At 36.6% G+C, this 25,907-nt stretch overlaps 1 protein-coding gene across 4 annotated transcripts in view; it reads left to right on the forward strand.

Annotated features, from left to right (window-relative positions):
- NEDD1 (NEDD1 gamma-tubulin ring complex targeting factor) overlaps positions 1-22,845 on the forward strand; it is a 44,737-nt gene extending 21,892 nt beyond the window's left edge. For all 4 annotated transcript variants that reach the window (XM_069585112.1, XM_069585114.1, XM_069585111.1 and 1 more), the window contains 9 exons: positions 2,592-2,793; positions 3,150-3,345; positions 6,333-6,461; positions 9,681-9,728; positions 10,897-11,099; positions 12,152-12,305; positions 13,247-13,403; positions 20,487-20,553; positions 20,999-22,845. In XM_069585112.1, coding sequence (XP_069441213.1) covers positions 2,592-2,793; positions 3,150-3,345; positions 6,333-6,461; positions 9,681-9,728; positions 10,897-11,099; positions 12,152-12,305; positions 13,247-13,403; positions 20,487-20,553; positions 20,999-21,103 — 1,261 coding nt within the window. In that variant the 3' untranslated portion in view covers positions 21,104-22,845. The remainder of the gene's footprint in view (positions 1-2,591; positions 2,794-3,149; positions 3,346-6,332; positions 6,462-9,680; positions 9,729-10,896; positions 11,100-12,151; positions 12,306-13,246; positions 13,404-20,486; positions 20,554-20,998) is intronic.
- The last annotated feature ends 3,062 nt before the right edge of the window (positions 22,846-25,907 follow it).

A 25,907-nucleotide genomic window follows, 5' to 3' on the forward strand; every position in this document is an offset into this window, starting at 1 on the left:
TTAGAACTGGACATGGAACAACAGACTGGTTCCAAATAGGAAAAGGAGTACATCAAGGCTGTATATTGTTACCCTGCTTATGTAACTTATATGCAGAGTACATCATCAGAAATGCTGGGCTGGATGAAGCACAAGCTGGAATCAAGATTGCTGGGAGAAATATCAATAACCTCAGATATGACACCACCCTTATGGCAGAAACGGAAGAACTAAAGAGCCTCTTGATGAAAGTGAAAGAAGAGAGTGAAAAAGTTGGCTTAAAGCTCGACATTCAGAAACCTAAGATCATGGCATCCGGTCCCATCACTTCATGGCAAATAGATGGGGAAACAGTGGCTGACTTTATTTTTCTGGGCTCCAAAATCACTGCAGATGGTGATTACAGCCATGAAATTGGAAGGAAAGTTATGACCAACCTAGACAGCATATTAAAAAGCAGCTGCCAATTCACTTCAGTCATGTCCGACTCTGTGCAACCCATAGACGGCAGCCCGCCAGGCTCCCCCATCCCTGGGATTCTCCAGGCAAGAACACTGAAGTGGGTTGCCGTTTCCTTCTCCAATGCATGCAAGTGAAAAGTGAAAGTGAAGTCGCTCAGTCGTGTCCAACCCTTAGTGACCCCATGGACTGCAGCCCACCAGGCTCCTCCATCCATGGGATTTTCCAGGCAAGAGTACTGGAGTGGGATGCCATTGCCTTCTCCGATTAAAAAGCATAGACATTACTTTACCAACCATGGTCCATCTAGTCAAGGCTATGGTTTTTCCAGTGGTCATGTATGGATGTGCAAGTTGGACTATAAAGAAAGCTGAGCACCGAAGAATTGATGCTTTTGAACCGTGGTGTTGGAGAAGACTCTTGAGAGTCCCTTGGACTGCAAGGAGATCCAACTAGTCCATCCTAAAGGAGATCAGTCCTGGGTGTTCATTGGAAGGACTGATGTTGAAGCTGAAACTCCAATACTTAGGCCACCTGCTGTGAAAAGCTGACTTATTTGAAAAGACCCTGATGCTGGGAAAGATTGAGGGCAGGAGGAGGCTGAGCGTAATTACATCTGAGAAGTATGCTCAGTAAATCAATGAGATGCACCAAAAACTGCAATGCCTGCAGCTGGCATTGGTCAACAGAATGGGCCCAATTCTCCATGGCAACACCCCACCACATGTTACAGAACCAACGCTTCACAAGTTGGACGAATAGGGCTACAAAGTTTTGCCTCATCTGCCATATTCACCTGACCTCTTGCCTACTGAGTACCACTTCTTCAATCATCTTGACAACTTTTTGCAGGGAAAACGCTTCCACAACCAGCAGGATGCAAAAATTGCTTTACAAGAGTTAGCTGAATCCTGCCTGAAGCATGGATTTTTAGGCCCCAGGGATAAAGTTACTTGTTGTTGGCAAAAATGTGTTGATTTTAATGGTTCCTATTTTAATTTTAAAAAAAGATGTGTTTGAGCCTAGTTATAATGATTTAAAAATCACGGTCTGAAACCACAGTTATATTGGTACCCATCTAATAGATGTTAATAGTCCTTCTCAAATTAGCAAAGGTAGCAAAATTACCCCCAGTTGAGAACCCCTAATATAGCGCTAAAGGGTATGTGGTTCTCTAAGTAGCTAGGGCTGTTATGCCTTCTTGTCCTTCTTACAGTTACAAGTGTGCTTGTTTAGCTTAAACAAACAAAAAAGCTTCAGGAGTGCTGGAGGTATATTCAAGACACCTACCAGTATCTGAAGATCCTGTGAAGAGAACTAGAAATGATGTAATAATACTACTAGGGAAGGACCTACTGCAACCCCGCTTTTAAAGTTTACCGTTACTTATTTCACTCTTCTTTTTAGTTTTTTCCCTTATTCTTTGTTATTCTTTTATTTTGAGCTGATTTACTGAGAACCCTAATAGTAAGCCATTCCTCTCATATACCAGACAGCCTAGCCAAGAGCCCAGCTTAGCTTCCAGCAGAGTTAAGCCTCATGAGTTCAAGCTTTTGGGTTAAGAGATGCAGAACTAAGAGCAAAGTAGCAGCTGCTTCCTTGTCAAAGGTCACCGTCCTCTTGAGGCCTAAGCAGGTCCCTAAATGGAAAGGAGATACTTAGAGCCTCCTTACCCCTGAGGTTGTGTGTGTATGTGTGTTGTTCGCTCAGTCACGTCCGACTCTGTGTGACCCCAAGAACTATAGCCCACCAGGCTCCTCTGTCCATGGAATTCTCCAGGCAAGAATATTGGAGTGGGTTGCCATTCCCTTCTCTAGAACTCTGAGGCTATAGAGCCCTTACTTGTGGAGTCATATTTACTGCCAAAATAATAATTACTCAAGAAATAAGTCCTGTTTCTAGAAAGTATAGAATGTATCTGTTACAAGTGAATAGAAAAATAGGATGGAGTGCTTAGCAGTTCCTTATATTAGAAATATCTCTAGATCTAATTCTAAACTTCTGCTTTAAGCAGGTATTTGAGATGGATATTCTAAGTAAATAACTTTGTTGAATTCCAAGTAACTTTGGTTTTTGTTTACAGTTACTTATGTTGTATAGGCTTATATGCACACATCCACGTATCTATATATACTTTGCTGTCCTTTCCAAAGGCTTGTGAAAACTTTAGTGGCTGATGCTCCCCTGACTGCGGTGGATTTCATGCCTGATGGAGCCACTTTGGCTATTGGATCCTCCCGTGGGAAAATATATCAATATGATTTAAGGATGCTGAAATCACCAATTAAAACCATCAGTGCACATAAGACATCTGTGCAATGTATAGCATTTCAGTACTCCACTGTTCTTTCTAAGGTAAGATATTTTCTGCATTTTTTGATTGTACTAAATAAATCTAGATCAGAGTATAGAAGTCATACTTTTGCTTCAGAATCATTCATATCAAAACATTTTTAATAATTTTAGTATAAATCCTTCTGATACTTAGTTTTAAAACTTTTGTTTATTTCTTTTTTGTACTTTTCACAATTCTCTCTCTTTAAAACTCTAAAAGGCTTTTATGGTTCAAAGGGACAGTCACATCCATCAGCGAGCTTAAGATTTCTACGGGAAAAAAATATTTTTTAAATGAATAGGGAATTTATAAAATATTAATGTGTAGTATGGAGCATTGGAAACCTGAGCTTTTTACGTATTCCATTACATTTCAGTCAGGTTTGAATAAGGGCTGTTCAAATAAGCCCACAGCTGTGAACAAACGCACAGTTAATGTGAGCGCTGGCGGAGGAGGAGCCCAGAATCCTGGAGTGCTCAGAGAAGCAGCCACCGCATCCGTTGCTGCAGCTCTGCCCCAGCCCACAGCAGCCGCTGTGGGGAAGGGAGCAGTTGCTCCTCAAGACAAAGCAGGTAACTGGTGCTTATAGATAGTACTTGGAGTTCCCATCCTGTCTCCTCCCCAAATGAATGTCGTTATCACTTTTCTCAAGAAACTAGAATTTCAATTCACTTGAGGACTTGGGTAAAATTATTAGATAGTGAAAATTGAAAAAGTGATAAGTTCCACTTTAGCTCTAACTTTTTAAAAAAATTAATGAAAGATTCTTCAGTTATTCTGTTTAGCTGAATTTCTGTTTTAAGAAATAATATCTTAAAAGCAGAATAATGCCCATTCAGAAGTACTGCTATGGACTAGATGACTTTTCATTGCCTCTTTAGTTGAATCAATAGAGAATATGAAACTTTGATGATTTCATTATGATTTGATCTCTTAGTTAAAAAAAAAGCTATTAATGGCTCTTTCACTTCATATTTCAAAATGGAAAGTAAATCGGGTGGTGAAATGAATATATTTAAGTGGTGAATAGTGCCTGGCACATATTAAGCAGTAAATTTGTCATTTGTTAAATAAAAGGGAATGAAAATGTTGTAATTTTTAAATAATTTCTATTCTGATAATCTTATCAATTCCTAAATAAGAGTTCATTTAGACTTTGTAAAGGTATAATGTGGTGATAAGCTTCCCCATACTTCTTGTAGAAAATACTCTTCACCTACAATAAATAATTCCCTAAATTCCTGAAAGCCGTTTTGTTTTTAAGAAATTATGCTATACTGTCAACTTTCAACATATTTTTTAAAGTCTGCATGATATACCAGTATGTCCCCAAAGTACTCTTATCAGAATTGAAAGTACTCATGTCTTTTTTGATTTTCAGGATAAGTACTTAACTTGAACACAAATACTTGGTGCTTTTTCAGTTTACTGTGAGTTTACTATTTCCAAGTATAAGCAAAACTTTAATTTGTTAATCTTAATAGTGTAGAATAGTTTTTTTAAACAAATAGTAAGTATATTCACTACAAATTATCTGTGAATATCTGTATCATCCTTACATAAAAATCATTATAAATTATATAGAAAATAATAAGTTTCTTAGTTAAGAACTTGTAGTAATGAATACTATTGCTGTCTCTTTAAAAGAATAAATGTTGCATTAACTATATTATGAAAACTAAAATAAAGATTCTGTCATTATTGTAAGCTTGCTGAAGACTCAGTATCTTTCATTTAATTTTTAATAAGGAAGGTTATATATAACAATGGCAACACTAATTAGATGTTCTAGACTTGGGTCTACAGGGCCATTATTTAATGATAATCCTTGGCTGATTAGCAGTTTCTGGCAAAATGAATGCTCACTGTGTACTCCCAAAGAGTTAGAAGTTTGTGTTTATTAATTTTATTTTAAAATAATCGCAGACTTACAGAAAAGTGTGAATACCACTGCAAAGAACTCTTGGGCTCTGTATGTCCTTGCGCAGATTCTCCATTTTGTACACTCTGCCACATCTGCCTCCTCGTCTTCCCTCTCTCTGCTCACACACACAGACGTACCTTTCCCCCCTGCCCTGAAGCACTGAGAATGTATCAGGCTTCGGTCTTAGGATTGTCGCCTTCCTACCTGGGTGGCGCTAGGCAGTTTTCTTAACCGCTCATTGGAGTCTCATTTTTCTCTTTCATAGATAATATTTGACATTTAGAGTTATTGTGAAAATTGGAGAAAATGTATCAAAAGTGCCTGGTAGATGTAGGCACCCAATAAATTATAATGTTGTTAATATTGTCATTACGATCATTATTGTTACTATTACTTTAAGCATCATGTAAAATAAATTTAAAATTTGAAAAAGTTCATATGGCTTTCTACTGAAGGCGTCCTGATTTAGTTATTGAAAACAACCTCTGCAGGCTTGTTGCTAGTGCTCTTTTTCTGTAGGAAACAGCCATTTAAGAAGTGGAAAATTAGACTTTCACACTATTTTCAAATAATACGAAGCTTCTATTTCATAAAGTTCCAGAGGCTAGAGTTACTCATTCAAACATGTTAAAGGACCTAGAAAACGGAGAGGAAATTTCCTCTGTATAACTGTTTGTGCTCTTGGTATAAACACCCTTCCGTGATGATGATAAACAAATGTTTGGTCATATTTTAATTTTTTATGAGCTTACTATTAGTTGGGTTTATTTCGTTAGCCAGGCTTGGACATTTTTTAATATTTTGAACAGAGAAAATCTTTGTTTTTATCCCAGGATTTTTCAGGTTTCATTTGGGACCAAGACGGCAAATAAAACACCTTTAAAAACAAAGGACAGAAATATGCTACCGATTCAAGTGCCAAGCTTTCATCAAAGTTCTTGATTCTCTAGAACTCAATCCTTGACCCAGAAATGAGCAAGAGGTTACTGAGCCTGCAGAATTCCTCTTAAAACATCCCTGCCCTAAAGTCATATTGAGAGAGAAAGCAAAATTTCCATATAGCTGCGTGTCTCTGTTATTAGTCTACTGTACTGTTCTTTATGAGTTTGGTGTTCTGGTTTCCTTCCTGTCTGGAAGCTGTCCTAAGGTTAGTGAAGGCCTTTAAGGTCAGTAATGCTAAGAGCAACTTTAGGTTCCCACTGTTAGTGAAGAAAAAGATAAAGAAGGGAAAAGAAGAGATCCATTCACTGCAAGTTGGGAAAGGGAACTAACATCATTTGAACACTGCTGTGTGTTTGGTGTTGTACTTGATGGCTTAGAGACATTTTTTAATCACTGTAGGTGATCCTGAGTCAGTCACTAACAAAAATAAGCTGTGCTCAGTATACTTTGTGTGAGAAAAATACATAAAATATTTAGGAAAGTTCTATCAAAATAGATTTAAAAAGTGGTGATATATAAATAAGTTAGTTGCTTTTAGGAGCCCTTCATTCCATGAAAATGATGGTTAACTGACCTGTTGTTTGGTTGTAGTGTTACCAGTGATATAGGTAAGACATTAGTTTTTAGTTCCTAGCTTCTCATGATAAACTTATTTCAATATAATAACTTATTTTTATGTCCAATTTCTATAAGGTCTGCCTCGAAGCATAATCACCGATACTTTATCAAAGGAAACGGAGAGTGGGAAAAATCAGGATTTCTCTGGCTTTGATGATTCTGGAAAAAGTAGTTTAGGTGATATGTTCTCACCTGTCAGAGATGGTAAGTCTGTTCACATCAGAGGATCATGTTCTCTTGCTCTGGTGCCCATAATGTTTTTATTCTGGCTAAAAGACATGGATAATAGCTTCAGTCTCATGCTATTCATGACAGTTGCTGATTTTCTCAGTCCCTGAGGTGTTATCTTTCCCTTTGCCCTGAGATTTAAAATGTTATCTTTCTAAAATATATGCTAATAGTTTTCACATGGAAACCAAACAAATAGCTCTCAAGTTAGCATTTTTAATTTCCACTGAAGTTTCCTGCAGGAAATTTTGCCTCCATAGTCTTTTACTTGTATTTATTTCTAAGAAAGTCTGCCCCAAATCTTGGGTATTTTGATATGCAGAAAATATCTTCCTAACATTAAAAAAAAAAAAATGTTTCTTTGATTATTAGGAACTGGTATTAAGGGTTTTCATGGAGAAATATGGCTGGGGGTTGGTTAGATTGCCTCATCTTTTATACTAACTGTATGAAAGTACCCCCAACATACACACACACACATACACACACACTTACTCACTCTGCATAGCTAGTAGGTGTTCACACACACACTCACCCACTCACTCCCTCTCTCCTTCTTGCCCCATGTCACTAGTAGGCATTGCCATTAAAAGAAATAAGCCTTAAAAATGAAACAAAAAAACCTTTGACAGTTTTTAAACAGAAACATTATGTATCATTGTTGTTTATTTTCTATGAACTAGGCACATGGTTTGGCTGTACTTTTTTTGGTGCTAATATTCATACTGTTTTCTTTAATGGGATAGTCTTACTACTAACAGCAGTTTTATCAACAGTACGGGGTAAATTTCTAGAGGATAATTTGGCAGATGTAAATATTCATACTTTTTGTCCTGTTAATTCCATTTCTATAAATTTATCTTAGAAGATGTTCAGAGAAACCCTCAGAGATTTGTGTTTACTGTTTATTTATAATAATGAAAAACAGGAGTGAATCTAAATGTCAGCAGCATCAGGGTGTGTAATTTATTATGTCTACTCATGATCTTGAAGAGGAACTGAAAAGCCTCTTGATGAAAGTGAAAGAGGAGAGTGAAAAAGTTGGCTTAAAGCTCAACATTCAGAAAACGAAGATCATGGCATCTGGTCCCATCACTTCATGGGAAATAGATGGGGAAACAGTGGAAACAGTGTCAGACTTTATTTTGGGGGTTCCAAAATCACTGAAGATGGTGATTGCAGCCATGAAATTAAAAGACGCTTACTCCTTGGAAGGAAGGTTATGACCAACCTAGATAGCATATTGAAAAGCAGAGACATTACTTTGCCAACAAAGGTCAATCTAGTGAAGGCTATGGTTTTTCCTGTGGTCATGTATGGATGTGAGTTGGACTGTGAAGAAAGCTGAGCACTGAAGAATTGATGCTTTTGAACTGTGGTTTTGGAGAAGACTCTTGAGAGTCCCTTGGACTGCGAGGAGAGCTAAGCAGTCCATCCTAAAAGAGATCAGTCCTCAGTGTTCATTGGAAGGAATGATGCTGAAGCTGAAATTCCAGTACTTTGGCCACTTCATGCGAAGAATTGACTCATTGGAAAAGACTTTGATGCTGGGAGGGATTGGGGGCAGGAGGAAAAGGGGACGACAGAAGATGAGATGGTTGGATGGCATCACCGACTCTATGGACATGAGTTTGAGTGAACTCCGGGAGTTGGTGATGGACAGGGAGGCCTGGCGTGCTGCAGTTCATGGGGTTGCACAGAGTTGGACACGACTGAGCGACTAAACTGAACTGAACTCATGATCTTATAAAATTTAACTTTTTACTTTAAAATGGTTTTTCAGTGTTTTCTTCAACTAATTTCATAAGTGGAAAGAATAAATATATATGTAGTGGTACAGGATTATTGAGTGTCTTCTACCTTACCCTGGCTTGAAAATAAATCCTTAAATTTCCCAAATTCCTACTTCTATCTAATAAAAGAGGAACAATTCCTTTCTTTCAGAATGAAGAGAGGTCATACTACATAGTTGAGGGGTAAGGAGAGAAAAGATATGGGCAAAGCAGGTAGAAGTGGCTTGGGCTGGAGATCAGAAAGGTTTTGGAGTTTAGTACCCAACTGGGGAGCTTTGTTTATGAGAATCACTCGAGTAGTTTTTAATTTAAATTTAATATTTTAATTGAAAGGGCTTTTTGGAAGTGTTTGAGTTATAAATAAAATCTCCTTTAATGGTGTTTGATGGTAAAGTAAAGGATATAAACTCCCTTTTAATTGCTTTTGCTGTTTAAAGAAGATATGATTAAAATTTGAGCCATATGCCCTTCCATTTATTAGAGTTTGATATTAATAAGAAAAAATGTGGATACTAAATATAGTACTGGTTTTCACTGTCAAGAGGTTTGAATATTAATCTCTTAGAGTCAATACTACTTAGGTAAAAGGCTTAATCTTTTTTCCTCAATTTCTTCATCTTTTAAATAATACTTTTGCTTTTGTTAGGAAAAAATGAGTAACTTCTAAAAATGTGTGTTGTATGATTACTAGATGTAATATACACATGCAGACAGAGATATGAATGAATGGAGATATGGATGCAAGTCCTACTTGTGGTAATCATGTGTGACAATTCATTGGCCATTTGAATTTCTGGGGAATTTTTAAATGACCTTTCCCCATTTTTATGTTAATCTATTAAAATTGAGATAAGCAGTTTTTGGTTGTTATTTGATAAATGAATAATATTACAGTATTGAAATATTCTTAAACATATTCTGTCATTGAAGATATTGATAAAACCTTATATTTTTAATTAACATTGTATTTTTTGCAAAATATTTTTACATTATTTCAGTTGATCCTTAAAACAATTTCTGAGGTGGTTGGGGCATTGTCCCCATTATATAGGTGTAGAAACTGAAGCATAATTAAAGTCTTGTCCAAGGTCACAAAGCTGTTAAGTGGTATAGGCAGACCTGGATTACAGGTCTTTGGAGCCTTCTCCAGTGCTTTTTGTAGTATACTTTGTTGTCTCATTAAATGACTCTATATCATAGAATTATCTTTTCATATTTGCTACTATGCATGAAGGTAAAAGAATGAAAAGAGAATTCTTAGGAGTACTAGCTTTATCTTCATTTAGATTTTTCTTCATAAAATCATTAGTTTCTGAACTCTTTTGGGAATGGATAGGAAACCTAAATTGCTGTGGCTTCTTTTGCATTATTTTTTAAATTTTATTTTCCAATTTTATTATAGATGCTGTAGTTAACAAAGGAGTGGATGAGTCCATAGGCAAAGGAGATGGTAAGAACCGTTGAGAAGTATTTTTTATCAACGTTAAAAGTGATTTTGTGTTATCTACTTCTGTGTAACAAATTACCTTAACATTTTGAAGCTTAAAAGAATATTTATCATGTCATAATTGTGGATTAAGAATCCAAGCATGGCTTAGCTGGATGCCTTTGGCATCAGGTATCTCATGATGCTTTAACTAGGGTGTCAACAGGACTGCAGTCATCTCAGGGTATGACTGGGCAAGGATCTGCTTCCAAATTCATTCATGTGGCTGTTGGCTAAAGATATCAGTCCTTACTCATGTGGGCAGCTGACAGCATAGCAGCTGACTTCACTCAGAGCTGGTGTGAGATGGAGAGGGCACTCAGGATGGAAGCAAAGGACTTCCCTAGTGGTCCAGTGGTTAAGAATCTGCCTGCCAAAGCAGGGGACAAAGGTTTGATCCCTGGTCCAAGAAGATTGCACAGACCATGGAGCATCTAAGCCTGTGTACCACAACTACTGAAGCCCATGCCTTAAGGCCTGTCTGAATGCCTCAACACGAAAAGCCACTGCGGTGAGAAGCACATGTGCAGTAATGAAGACCCAGCACAGCCCAAAGTAAATAAATATTTTTTTAAAGATGGAAGCCACAGTGTGTTTGTAACTTAATCTTGGAAGTGAAATCCACCACTTCTGCTATATGCTCTTTGTTAGAAGCAAGTTCCTAGGTCCAACCCACATTCTAAGGGAGGTATTTATATGAGGCTGTTGATCCTTGGGAGGAGGCAGGGATCTTGAGGAGCCATCTTAGAGGCTGTCTACCAAGATCCACCAAAGATACATACCAAATTGACAGTTTTATCAAAAAATTTTATTGACTAAAACAGTCATCATGCTTTGCTGTTTTCAGCATATCTTCACATACAGTATCTCTTTTATACCTCATCATTTAGGGCAGTGGATATCATCATTCATATTTACAGATCACCTAAACAGTCACAAAGAGTTTTACAACTTTTACCCCAAAAACTCAAATGAAGTAAGGGATAGAGCTGACAAGTAAGCTTGTCTTTTGAATCCAGATCCCATGTCTTCCTACTGTATTAACATATCTATTATGTTAAGTGCTTTTCTTAAATATCCGAGACTGGGGGACAGTCCATGTAAGTGCTGGCTTTTTTCTTTTCTTTTTCAGGCCTTGACTTTCTACCACAGTTGAACTCAGTGTTTCCTCCAAGAAAAAATCCAGTAGTTTCAAGCACTTCAGTATTGCATTCTAGTCCTCTTAATGTCTTTATGGGGTCTCCTGGGAAAGAAGAAAATGAAAATCATGATCTGACAGCTGAATCTAAGAAAATGTATCTGGGGAAACAGGAATCTAAAGACTCCTTCAAGCAGGTATCTGCCTGTAAATGATATTGAACTCACTGTGTGTGTTTATTACTAGCAAGTATAATGCATCTCATCACTAGAAAGCAGGCAGCTGCCACTGGATATATCCTAATTATTGACAGTGCTGTGCACTTACTAGGTGGAAAATATTCTTAAATCTTGATGTCACATGTTAAAAACTGAAGAACACTTTTGAAATCTGTCTTTGGATATGTTGGAGGTAACAGCAGGTATAATCTTACACTGTTTTTTCCCTAAGACAAGATACTTGATTTAACTGTAAGAATATTTTATCCCTGAATTCTCTTAGAATGTATTTCCATTGCAGCACAAAGCACCAAGTTGGTGCTTTTACCCTAAGTCTTAAAGCAAGTCGATGGTGCTGAGAATGTGACTCATCATCATTACCTTCTGCTGTAATCTAGTAGGGTCTGTTGTTTAGTATGTCTGTTTTCATATTTATCTTTTAGAATGGTATTGAGAAGATACTTAAGAAATATGAAAATCTTTTGACTGACTTTTCAAATATTCCTGACTAGTTATCCCACGAGAGTTTGGGGATTTATTTTTTATTTATTTTTTGGCCTGTGATTGCCATCTTAAATGATATTCAACAGCGGATTCTTAGTAAATAAGCTTTTCCTTGTCATCATCAAAATCATCAAAATTGTTTTTGACCAGTAAAGTTAGTTATTTTGTCATGGCCCTAGCAACATTTTCTTTTCTCCTTCAAGATTCCTTTCTATTCTTCCTTTTTCTGACCCTATTTACTGGGGAAAAATAGAGAAAAGTAGATACAAATTATATGGGTAATATGGATAAAACCAGAATTTTTTTAACTTTTGTATTGGGGTATAGCCAATTAACAAACAATGTTGTGATAGTTTTAGGTGAACAGCAAAGGGATTCAGCTGTACATATACGTGTATCCATTCTCCCCCAAACTCCCCTCCCATCCAGGCTGCCACATAACATTGAACAGAGTTCCGTGTGGTTTACAGTAGGTCCTCTGGATAAAACCAGAATTTATATATTAATTATTTATTTTAAATGTGAAGTTTGCAAAGTTGATCTCCGGTGCTGAAACTGGAAATCTAAATGCCTCTCCATCATCTAACCAAACAAGAAGCCCTGAGAAATTTGAAAAGCCAGAAAAAGAAATTGAAGCCCAGTTAATAAATGAACCTCCAGGCAATGGATCCTCAACTCCAAGTAAGAACATAAAACTTCTGATGTTTAAGTGTTAAGTTGAAAACTCCCATTATTTAACTTGTAAAGGATAAGTTGACAGTCAGTGATCACAGATGAAAAAGTTAAAGGAATTTAAAATTTGTGACACTTCTCTAGTGTGTGACTCTCTTACTAGAAGACAGTAAAACGAAAGGTTAAATTCAGCCACATTAACTTGGTATTCTTTGGGTATGAATTTCACTTTCAATCCAATATGTAAGTGTCTTGTCTACTGTGGTACAGATAGGAATATAATATAGGGTCATTAACTACCTGAAAATGTCTTTTTCTTTTTCCATATTAAAGTTCTGTCTGTATAGAGTTCATGGCAGAGACCTTAAAAACTTGGTCACATTTAAAGCAATATTAGGTTTAGCAATAGGAGTTATCTATACAAAAGAACTCTTTGTATAGAAGGAGCTCTTTTATCTAGATATCTGTATTTTGAGGTTTCTGTGGATATATTGCATTAGCTTAAACTCTAGGGCTTTGCCTGAGAACTACTTTACTCCTATGTCCCTTCTGTTTGTTTCTAATAGTCTTGGTTTATCCAGCAGCTGGTCACATTCATTTTTTGTAAGAGAAAATGGTTCAGAGATCCTTTAAGACTTAATTCCTCTGTCAGATGTTATTACATTAGACAGTTGGCAATTTATTTATATATATATATATATATATATATATATATATATATATATATATGAATGACTACTAGAAATAATGTCATAGAAAGTTTCTAAGACTTGTATTCCAGACAGTGAATTTTTCTAAATGTCATAGGAGCACTGTTTTGTTTTTTTTTTTTTGGTGAGGAGGGGAGGTTGCCAGTTTTTCAGGCTTTCTCATGCTGAATCATATTTAGAAGTATTTGATGTCTCTTAGTCCAAGCTGACTATTGATATTTTCTCAAATTTTTATTTCAGATCCAAAGATAGCATCCTCTGTCACTGCTGGAGTTGCTAGTTCACTATCAGAAAAAATCGTTGATACCATTGGAAATAGTCGGCCAAATGCACCGTTGTCATCTGTTCAGATCCGTTTTATTCAGAACATGATACAGGAAACCCTGGATGACTTTAGGTAATTGGGAAATTACTCTTTCTGTGTAGACTTTGACTAGCTTATTTTTGTTAGGTGTAAAACCGTACCTGTGAGTAATGGTGGTGGTGACTACTTTTGCGTAGGTTCTGGGATGTGTAAAAATGTAGAAGACACGATGGGTTTTGTGAATCTTTAAGTGCCGAGTTTATTTTATACCAGCCAAGGAAAGGCACGTTTCCCTGGGGCAGTTATCAGAGGACTTGACAGTGTGGCGGCTGGCTGCCACTGTGGATTTTTTTATCATTAAAATGTGGGCAGATTCTGATGGGCTCAAATGGGATTCCTACAGTATTCATAGACCGCCTGTTAACTATGCTATGTGCAGTAATGTGGTAGAGAAAGACATTTTTAAAGGAATTTTGAATATTTTCAAATAGAATGTGTCAGAATATACCTGGTGGCTCAGATGGTAAAGAATCTGACCCCAGCGCAGGAGACCTAGGTTCGGTCACTGGATCAGGAAGAACCCCTGGAGAAGGGAATGGCTACCCACTCCACTATTCTTGCCTAGAGAATTTCATGGATGGAAGAGCCTGGGGGGCTACAGTTGATGGGATGGCAGAGAGCTGGACTCAACTGAGCAAATAACACACACACAGAATATTAACACATAATTTTAAAAAGTTCTTGCCTGGATCTGCCCTTGTCTTCTCATTCTGAATTTTGAACATTGTAAGAATGTTCTAGAATGTTGGTTCCTTTTACCTGTGTTCTCAATATATTTTGAAAGCTCTTTTCAATTATCAGAATCTTTTTGCGTTTTTTTTTCCCTTTCTGACCTTTACTTAGTACTCTTGCTCAGATTTGGGATATCATGAGCAAGAATGTTAGAGAAGATGTGTAGTTTTTGTTGTTACATGTTTCTTTTTAATGTTAAAAATGTTTTTTAAAAATTTAAATGTTAAATATATTTTTAAAGAAAAATAATCAATTTGACTTTTTAAATTAATTAATTAATTAAAATCGGAGGATAGTTACTTTATAGTATCATAGTGGTTTTTGCCATACATCAACATGAATTCCGGAGAAGGAAATGGCAACCCACTCCAGTACTCTTACCTAGAGAATTCCGTGGACAGAGGAGCCTGGTGGGCTGCTGTCCGTGGGGTCACACAGAGTCGGACACAACTGAGGCGACTAAGCATGGATGCATACATTGGAGACAACTCACTCCAGTGTTCTTGCCTGGAGAATCCCAGGGATGGGGGTGCCTGGTGGGCTGCCGTCTATGGGGTCACACAGAGTCGGACACGACTGAAGTGACTTAGCAGCAACAGCAGCAGCAACGTGAATCAGCCACGGGTGCACATGTGTCCCCCCGTCCTGAACCCCCCTCCACCTCCCTCCCTACCGCATCCCTCTGGGTTGTCCCGGATCACTGGCTTTGAGTGCCCTGCTTCATGCATCAAACTTGCACTGGTCATCTGTTTTACATATGGTACTATACATGTTTCAGTGGTATTCTCTCAAATCATCCCATCCTCGCCTTCTCCCACATAGTCCAAAAGTCTGTTCTTTATATCTGTGTCTCTTTTGTTGTCTTGCACATAGGGTCGTGGTTACAGTCTTTCTAAATTCCACATATATGTGTTAATATACTTCATTGGTGTTTCTCTTTCTACTTACTTCACTCTGTATAATAGGCTCCAGTTTCATCCACCTCATCAGAATGCACTTAAATGCGTTCCTTTTTATAGCTGAGTAATATTCCATTGTGTATATGTACCCACAGCTTCCTTATCCTTTCATCTGCCGATGGACATCTGGGTTGCTTCCATGTCCTGGCTATTGTAAACAGTGCTGCGATGAACACTGGGGTACATGTGTCTCTTGCAATTCTGGTTTCCTCAGTGTGTATGCCTAGCAGTGGGATTGCTGGGTTGTATGGCAGTTCTGTTTCCAGTTTTTTTAAGGAAATCTCCACATTGTTCTCCATAGTGGCTGTACTAATTTGCATTCCCTCCAACAGTGTAAGAGGGTTCCCTTTTCTCCACACCCTCTCCAATATTTATTGTTTGTAGACTTTGATAGCGGCCATTCTGACCGGCGTGAGATGATACATCATTGTGGTTTTGATTTGCGTTTCCCTGATAATGAATGATGTTGAGCATCTTTTCATGTGTTTATTAGCCATCTGTATGTCTTCTTTGGAGAAATGTCTATTTAGTTCTTTTGCCCACTTTTTGATTGGGTTGTTCATTTTCTGACATCATTTTGACATTTATAATGTGCCTCATATGTATTGGTACTGAGGATACAAAAACGGGTGATCTGCCCACAAAGACTTTATAGTTTAATTAAGATAGGTATAGTGTGTCCTGCTAGGATGTGTTTTTCTTTGATGTGAAGTAACTCATTTGTAAATAGGGCAGCGAAGATAGTATAATGAGGAAGTTTTCTTGTTTCGTGTAACAGCTGTCAAAACAAAGAACATGAACACAGGTAAAGGGTGCAAGCCACCTATCTATGTCCATCTCTTTCTCTTCGCTTCCTCTTAACTTGATTTGGCTATATGCTATGTGTTAGGAAGTGCTTATTTTGTGATTTTTTTTCCCCCCATCTTTGGGCATTTTATTTTTGCCTTCATGCTTGAGAGCCTCAGTCCTTTCTCTTATCTTCTTTCCCCTTTTATCAAGTAACCCTCACTTTTTTTAGGGTAAAATCTTTGATTATTCAATATTTAAGCTGTGCTAGTATTTTTATTAGGATTTAATTGTTTCTGTTAGCACTCTGTTGCAAAGTTTATATAGATTTTGAGTGATCTTCCAGAGTTCATTTCCTTTAAATTCTGTTATTTCTTTTTTTTTTTTTTTCTTTGTCAGTGTTATGGTAAGAATACTTACTATGAGATCTACTACTCTCTTGGAACTTCAAGTGTATAGTATAATGTATTGTTAACTGCAGACACAGTGTTGCACAGCAGGCCTCTTGAACTTACTCATTTTGTGTAACTGAAATTTTCTCTTCCTCAATTAGCATCTCCCTGTTTCCCCTTCTCCCCAGCCCCAACACCCACAATCCTGTTCCTTGTTCCATGAGTTTTATTAGATATCTCATGATTATTTTATTAGATATCTCATGCAAACAGGATTATGCAGTATTTGTGTTTGTGTCTGGCTTATTTCACTTAGCATTGTGTCCTCCAGGTTCGTGCGTGTTGTCACATGTCACAATTTCTTTCTGTTTTAAGGCTGAATAATATTCCATTATATGCACATACCACATTTTTAAAAATCTTGTCCTATTATTTTCCATACATAGTTTTTAAAAATATGAGCTATTCCAGGAATGTGTTTGTGGGGAAAAAAATAGCAGAATTGTCTGGATACAGCTGTAATATAATGTGGAACAAAGCAGTGCTGCAAACACAGAAAGGGAGCAGGTACACTGGGGCAAATTTAGAAAGAAATCACTGTCCTGCCTTCAGCTTTCAGCTTGCATTGTGTGCCTGTACCTAGGGAGTGAGGGGGGCTACGGGCCCCTCTCCACTCTTCTTCCCCTCCATCACCCATAGGCAGCCTCTGCTTAGAAACCCAGTGAGGACCCGGAATGACCCAGAGGATTTCTGTAAATTCAGCTGCTCTTACTTCAGCCTTTAGTAGGTCTTGCCAGCTAGACCTTACTTAGAACAAGCTACAGATGGGGCTCTCTGCTAGCTGTTCGCCCTCAGCCTGGAGGCTGCCTTTTCCATGAGGGCCTTCATGCTTCAGGGAGGTTACTCAGTTCTCCTCTGCTGCCCTAAGTCTTCACCAGGCTCTGTGCATCTGTGCCCCAGGGGCGCTCTCTCTCAGCCCTCCTGCTTTGCCCCTAATTTTTACAGAGCATTCAGTGAAGGCCTGTGGTGAAAAGTTGTTGAGTGAATGGAGACTTTACATTTGGCTGGGACTCCTTGGAATTCTAAGCTTGTGGCAGTCTTCACTTGGCCTTTAAAAATCTAAAGAAGTGTCATCTGGTTCTCCTTACCCTGTCAGTGGCAGCTTTCTTTCCTCACTGCTCCTGTCAAGGATGAAAACAGCTGTGGCTCTCTCTTCTTCTGGAGGGACTCACCATTTTCTGGATTTAAACTCACTTAGATTTCTTTGTACTCTCAAACTTGAATTTATTTTCAGATGTCTGATTATATAGGTTGTCTGGCTTGTGCTCATTGTTAGAGTTGGAAAGCTTACATCCTAAGCAGAAGCCTGCAGGTTTGCTTCTGTTGTCTTTCAAGATTTAAGTTTCCTCTAGCAAGCAAATCACTTCCGGGTTTTTAGTTTGTTTCTGGTGTTTTATCTTGGTGGGTCCTGAATTTTAACCTACAATTCTAGAGCATCACAAGGCCTCCCAAATCCTTTTCTCCTCTTTAGCGGCCACTTTATGCTTGGTTTCCTGCCACCTAACCTCAGTACAGGCACAGCCTAGGAGTCAGAGATGTCTTGAGGGGAAATTGCACAGTGTCAGGTTTACTTTCTACTGGTACCCCCTTCCCAGAAACCTTGCAGCTCTGGCTGCCTTGGGAGTTCTGAGTTCTAATGCTCCCCAACCCAGTGAGACTGTCTCAGACTCTGGGCCATTGCTTTCCTCCCCATCTCTTTTCCCGTACTGTGGAATCAGCTCACCCCCCACAGGTGAACAGAGGTAGTTGTGAAGCTTACCTAGTAGATCCCCTTGTTTACAAGACTGTAGCACTACCAGCCCTGGCTACCTTAGTGGTTCTATGATGCCTTCACTTCTTGTTTTTGTTTCTTTGTATTTTTAATACAGCGTTTGTCATAGTTAAAAACAGAAGAGAAACTTTTTAAAAAGTACTTGTAATTGTTGCGATAGAAAAAATAAGATACTTGGGAATAAATCTAAAGATGGTAAAGATCTGTGTAGAAAAACATTTAAAAATGTGTTAGGAAGCACTAACAAATACATGGGAAGATATTGTGAAGCTATCAGTTCTTTTAAATTGGTCTACAAGGTTGAACACAATTCCAGTCAAATCCCAACTGGATTTTTTGGAAGAAGATGATGAGATAATTCCAAACTGTGTATGAAAAACGGAAGATCTGGGAATAACCAAGGCACCAGAGAATAAGGTTGAAAGGGACTAGTTTGTCAGATAGATAAGCTATAATTAAAATAGTGTAGCATTAGCACAGAGTGGACAGATTTTGCAAAGGAATCAAATGTATCCCAAAGAAGCATATATGTATCCCATATAATGTATCCCTTATATACATATATGTGGAAATGTGATCTATCACAGAGGGAATGTATAGATCCCTGTTCATGTTATTTAAAAAATCAGTTCTGTACAGAGTAAAAGTTTAAATAGAAATGGAAAAAGTTTAGGCATTGTAGAAGAATTTATATATGACTTAAGGTTTAGAAAGTTACTTAAATATAAGAGGGTACATTACCTATAAAAATAGATTGGTAAATTTACATTAATATTAGGTTAGTAATTTGAGAATGTCAGTAGTAAGCGTTCATCCAGGACACCATTAATAAAATGAAAAGACAACAGATATCTGCAGTACTCATATAACCAATATAGGATTAGATTATGTAAAGAACTGTTATGAATAATTTCTTTTAAGATATTCTATAGAACAATAGTTTAAAAACATAGACAAGCATTTCACTGAAGAATAGTATATGAACATAGGGAAAGTTGCTCAGTCCTGCAAATTAACCAGAGAACTGAAAATGGAATTGGTTACCGTTTCACACCCAGTAGATGGAAACACATTTGTAAAAAGTCTGGCAACACCAAGTCTTGGTGTGGATGTAGAGCTAGAGGAACTCTTTTTATTCTGATGATGAGCATGTCCATTAATACTACAACTTTGGAAAATAATTTCTATTATTTTGTAAGTTTGAACAGTGTACCTATCATACCTGTGACTCAGCACATCTTGGATATATTATCCACATAAATTGGCACATGTGGGTTGGAAGACATATACATTATTGTTACAACATTTTAATAATAAACACTTAAAAAAACAGTTCAATTTGACAGACAAATGTACACTAGTACAGATCAATGAATTATAGATAAATAGAATATGACCTTGAAAACATGATACTGGATTATTTTTAACTGTATACTACTCAAAGCTACATAGGATATGGTACCCTTTTTGTAATGCTCAAAAGCAAGCATAACAAAGATACATTGACTACAGATTCTATGTTATGCAAAAATATATAAATACATATATATTTTTTAGAAAACATTTCTTTGCTCAAACAAATTCCAGAGAGTAGTGACTTCTTTCTTGGGCTTCTCTCAAGAGTTAAGTGAGGAGCACCACAGGAAGCTTCTGTGATTTTCATTATGTTCTAGCCCATAATTTCTGTGGCAGGTGACACACAGATACTCCTTTTATTGTTACATTTCACAATTTTTATGTCTTCTCTTTCTTTTTGGCCATGCAGCATGGCGTGTGGGATCTTAGTTCCTAAACCAGGGATTGAACCCTAGCCATAGAAGTGAAAGCCCAGAGTCCTAACCACCGGGCCACCTGGGAATTCCTACTCTTATGGTTTTGCAGGCATGACTTAATTGCATTTTACTGAGTAAACCTCTGTTATAAATAGGCTCTTTGCATTCTGCTGGAAGTTTGTTTTTTTTTTTTCAATAGCTTAAACGTTGATAATAGTTAAACATTGTAACCTAGAGCATTGTCTGTGTTTCATTGTAATATAAACCTATATCTTTTCCTTAATGATGATTTCTATATTAAGGAACGTAGTGTAATGGGAGTTCCGGAGGTAGACAGCTGGGTTTATATCCTAGCTCTAACATATACTAGTTGTGTGACTTTGGTTGAGTTACAACTTCTCTGTGATTCAGTTACATGTGTAAAATAGAGGTAGTAATTCTAAGATTAAATGAGTTCTTACATCTGAAGTAGAAGACACAGAGCCTAGCACATAGTAAATAAATACTAGGTGCAGTGGTATTTTTACTATTATAATAATTGTTAATAGTAACATGAAATAATAAGAGTATAGTCATTTTCTTGAGTGATTCTAGAATTGGTAAAACTGTTCTAATTCTAATAAATATTACATGTTTTCCCCTAGAGAAGCATGCCATAGGGACATTGTGAATTTGCAAGTGGAGATGATTAAACAGTTTCATATGCAATTGGTATGTATTGTCATGTTTTATTGTAAGTGAGCATAGCTGTGGATCTAAAAAGTCCATGAAAGGGTGACGTAGTCTTACTTAGTTATATCTAATTGCTAAGAAATAAAAGAGTGTTTTAGAAATTTAGTAAATAAAATAGATTTTAACTAGTCACCCTTCTTTATAACCTATGATAGTTAAGGCTACTTTTTTCACAGCTTTTTTTTTTTTTTTGGCAGTAAGTAAACAAAAACCTTTCCAAATGTGGAAATGTAAACTTTCCAAATATGTAAATTTTACCAGTGCTCTTTCATTTATATTGGCAAAGTAGTAAGGGTGGTTAAATTGAAAAAAAAATTACTCAGTTAACTGAACATGAGAAAAATGATAGCTGAAAATGTGTAAAACAATGTCAAATAAATGTGAAATGCCAGTAATTAAAAAAAACTTTTTCCCCCTTTTCTAGAATGAAATGCACTCTTTGTTGGAAAGATACTCAGTGAATGAAGGTTTAGTGGCAGAAATTGAAAGACTACGAGAAGAAAACAAAAGACTGCGGGCACACTTTTGAAATTTCAGTGAATACTTTGATGTTTTGTAATTTGGGAAGGTTCTGACAACACCGAACTACATGAAATCAGTATTGTTTTCATAACCTCTGGGATGTTTTTCAGTCAAAGGGTGATGGGATTTTATACCATTCACTATTTCATCTTTTCTGTCAAATATATTTATATTTTTATATTAAAAACTGTACACTATGTCGTCCGCCTAAAAGGAAAGCCAACAGAATCTTTATTTTATGAAAGCTTTAGCTATACACTAAGTGCCCTTTTTCATGAAAAAATTGTGCAAAAAAATAGGTTATGTATGTTTTTTAATCATCCTTTCTAAACATAATATTTTTGGTTGACAGTTGCCTTCCAAATTTTTTTGGATGTTTAATGATTAAAGAGTTTGATATACCTTCTATTTTTATGGAGAAAGTAAGTTTAATTGGTGTTTTGTGTTTCTAAGCAATTGACTAATAAAACACAAAGTTGGTTAGTAATTATTTTGTTAACTTGGTGAAGTCAAGTATAACTATTATTTATTACTTGTACATTTGATAAGAAAATTTTCAGATTTTGAATTGCACAGATCACATTATATCTATTGCATTATTCTTTTATACTTCTAACTAATCTCTACTCTGGTTGATATTTTGTAGTTAATTTTACCTATGAAAACTTTTAAGGGTTTATAAGACTCAACCAGAACTGTGTATCTGCTTATTTCATTAATTAACAGCATAAAATTTATACTATAATGTTTCAGTCAATATAATTCCACTTAATAATTAGTGAAAATTTCTTATTATACTAAGTATTACAGTATTAGTCCATTTTTTCTCCTCCTAAATGAGGTATGGTTTATTTTGTTCTGTGGTTTATATCATTAACTTCCTTTAATTCTTTTTTGTGCTGTGTGTAATACTTTTATATTATTGACCCACTATAAAATAAAAAAATTTTTTTAAAACAGGAAGGTTAATTATCAAAAGAATATACACCTCTGACAATATATGAATGTTAACATGCTATGATCTACATTTTTAGTGGTATAAGATTAAGAGGGCAGCTGGCTTATTTACCTCTTATAGTCTCTTGTCCCAGAGATTTAAACTATACCTTGTATATAGCACTCCTGCTCAATTTTAACTTTTGAGATGAAAGTATTTACTAAACTAAAAAAGAAGTCTAGCTGGATTACTAACTTTTTCCTTCCAGGTGATGAAAGATTTTAAGGATACATTTAGTAAGTGTAAAATACTAATAATTATTTCAAGAAATAAATTACTTTGTCTTAGTGGAATACATTTGTATTAAAGCATAAGGGAGCTTCCCAGGTGGCACCAGTGGTAAAGAACCCACCTCCCAGTACAGGAGACATGAGACCCAGGTTCAATCCATGAGGCAGGAAGATCCCCTGGAGGAGGGCATGGCAACCCACTGCAGTATTCTTGCCTGGAGAATCCCATGGACAGAGGAGTCTGGTAGACGGCAATCCATAGGGTCACAGAGAGTTGGAGACACTGAAGTGACTTAGCACACAAAGCATAAAGGGATGCTAATATAATCTTTTTTTCCTGACAGGTAATGAAAGCATTATGGCTTGTAACAAGTTTTGTCACATATCATTATCAAACAGATTTAGAAGACATAAAAATGTGTTTTGCATTATCCGTTAGTATTTGCCTGTTGCCTTTTTCTATAAATGCACATAATGTATATTAAAAGAAGTTAGATAAATAAAATAATTTTGGTAACCTTATGCATAAGATGAAACATTTTTTGTCATGGAATTTAAAAGCTAAATAAGTAAAAAAAAGTTAAATTTTAAATGGTAAAAATGGGAAATCAGAAGTTGAATTTTAGTCTCTAGCCAAAATAGAATAATAAGAGATGAAATCAGAAATTGAATTTTAGCCTCTAGCCAAAATAGAATAATAGGAGATTAGATTTACACAATGCAACTAAATTTTAAGAAGACACAAAATACTCGAAATAGTTTTCAAATACTGAATTTTTAAAAATAAACTCAACTTGGAATTCTTTACCTAGAGAAAATATCTTTAAAAGTGAAAATTAAAACTTCTTCAGACCTAGAAAGGTTCAAAGAATTGATCACAAGCTAACTTTTGCCCTACAGGAAACATTAAAAGTACCAGATAGAAATCTGCTTCTATGCAGAGGCGTGAAGAGCAACAAAAATGGTAAATATGTGAACAAATATAAGGCCTTTTTCGCCCCTTATTTTAAATTATCTTCAAAGGGTAGCGGACTATTTAAAACAAAAATAATAACAATGCTGTGGTTAACATATGTAAAGTGAAATGCCTGACAAGAGCACCTCTCTTCAAGGGTGGGAGGAGGGAAATGACAGTGCGCTGCTCTGAGGTTCTTACCTGGGAAGCAGAGTGCTCCCTGGAGGTAGGGTGCTGCAAGCTGAACGTGTGCGCTGTGAACCCCAAAGTAAACGCAAGCAAAACTGGTATAGTTAGCAAATCAACAAAGGTGATACAGTGTAGCCATTAAAAAATCCAAAAGAAGCAAAGAAAAGAACAAGGGCAAAGAATAAATGGGACAAGAGAAAATAAACAGTAAAATGGTAGATTTAAGCAGCAATATCAAGAATTACATTAAGTACAAATTATCGACTACCCTTACGAAATTGAATTTTTTTATCCAGCTGTATACTAAATCGATGAAATCCACTTTAAATATGAAGATACAAATAGTTTAAATTTAAAAAGTTGAAGTAAATTAGTACATATACTGAACTGAATAGAAATGAAAGCAAATTATCATATTTTGTGGGAATCAGCTAAAGCAGTACTTACAGGGAAATTTATATCATTAAATATCTGTATTAGAAAAGGAAAGGGCTCAATAGCTTCAGCTTCCACCTTAAGTTAGAAAAATAGCAAGTAAGAACCCCAAAGAAGCAAAAAGATTAGAGAATACAATGCAAAGCAAAACTCAGCTGAGGAAATCAGTGAAAGTAAAAGCTAGTGCTTGGAGATCAAACCTTTAGCTAACCAGTTGAGAAACAAACAACCCTAAATTACCAGTATCAGGAATGAAAAAAGTGACATCACTACAGAGATGTGCTGCTGCTGCTGCTAAGTCGCTTCAGTCATTCGTGTCCGACTCTTTGCGACCCCATAGATGTTAGCCCACCAGGCTCCACTGTCCCTGGGAAGAACACTGGAGTAGGTTGCCATTTCCTTCTCCAGTGCACGAAAGTGAAAAGTGAAAGGGAAGTTGCTCAGTCGTGTCCGACTCTTTGCGACCCATGGACTGCAGCCCACCAGGCTCCTCCGTGCATGGAACTTTCCAGGGAACAGTACTGGAGTGGGTTGCCATTGCCTTCTCCAACAGAGATGTGCTCAGTTCAGTTCAGTTCAGTCGCCCAGTCGTGTCCGACACTTTGCGACCCCATGAATTGCAGCACGCCAGGCCTCCCTGTCCATCACCAACTCCTGGAGTTCACTCAGACTCACGTCCATTGAGTCAGTGATGCCGTCCAGCCATCTCATACTCTGTCATCCCCTTCTCCTCCTGCCCCCAATCCCTCCCAGCATCAGAGTCTTTTCCAATGAGTCAACTGTTCACATGAGGTGTCCAAAGTACTGGAGTTTCAGCTTCAGCATCATTCCCTCCAAAGAAATCCCAGGGCTGATCTCCTTCAGAATGGACTGGTTGGATCTCCTTGCAGTCCAAGGGACTCTCAAGAGTCTTCTCCAACACCACAGTTCAAAAGCATCAATTCATGCTACTTAGGTATAAATTTGATAAAAGTTATGTATGACCTGTACTCTGAATTCTACAAAACATTACTGAGAGAAGATAAACCTAAGTAAATGATATGCCAGGTTCATAGACTGAAAGGCTCAACATTGTTAAATATCAGTTTTTCCCATATTGATTTTCCAATTCAATGTAATAATAAAAATTTTAGCAGAAACTATTTTTCGCCAGCTATGTCTAATTTAGCATTTACCTAATCTGGTAAGTATTTAATATCTATTTTATTTTTCATCCTAGAATTTCCATTTTGTTATTTTTTATAGTTTCTAATTCTCAGTTAAATCTCCTAATTACTCAAGTATATTGATTTTAGGTTTTTTTAAAATTTAAAATAAATGAATTTTTTTGGTAAACTATACTGAAACAAAACTAGAAAAAAGATGTGAAGTACATAACATATATGTATGTTTATCACTTAAAATTAATTTGAATTTATCTTGAGAAAAGAACATTAAATCAATTAGTTTAAATCACCACATTAAGGATCATTTCAATAGATACAGAAAGGTATCTGATAAAAGTTATTAATGATTCATGGTAATCTTGTAAACTGAATAGAATAAATTTTCTTTATGTTGAGAAAATATATCAGAAACTGCAAATATTTTGTTTTCTTTTTTAACTGAGATATAGTTAATTTTTGATAGTATGTGTTTCAGGTGTGCAACAGTGATTCATAATTTTCAAAGATTATACTTCATTTATAGTTATAAAATATTAGTTATATTCCCTGTGCTATACAGTATTTCCTTGTAGCTTGTTTATTTTGTATATCAGTACAGTTCAGATCAGTCAGTCAGTCGTGTTCGACTCTTTGTGACCCCGCGGACTATAGCATGCCAGGCTTCCCTGTCCATCACCATCTCCCAGAGTTCACTCAAACTCACATCCATTGAGTCGGTGATGCCATCCAGCCATCTCATCCTCTGTCGTCCCCTTTTCCTCCTGCCCCCAATCCCTCCCAGCATCAGAGTGTTTTCCAATGAGTCAACTCTTCGCATGAGGTGGCCAGAATACTGGAGT

This window comes from Ovis canadensis, chromosome 3 (genome assembly GCF_042477335.2).
Source record: "Ovis canadensis isolate MfBH-ARS-UI-01 breed Bighorn chromosome 3, ARS-UI_OviCan_v2, whole genome shotgun sequence".
NCBI lineage: Eukaryota > Metazoa > Chordata > Mammalia > Artiodactyla > Bovidae > Ovis > Ovis canadensis.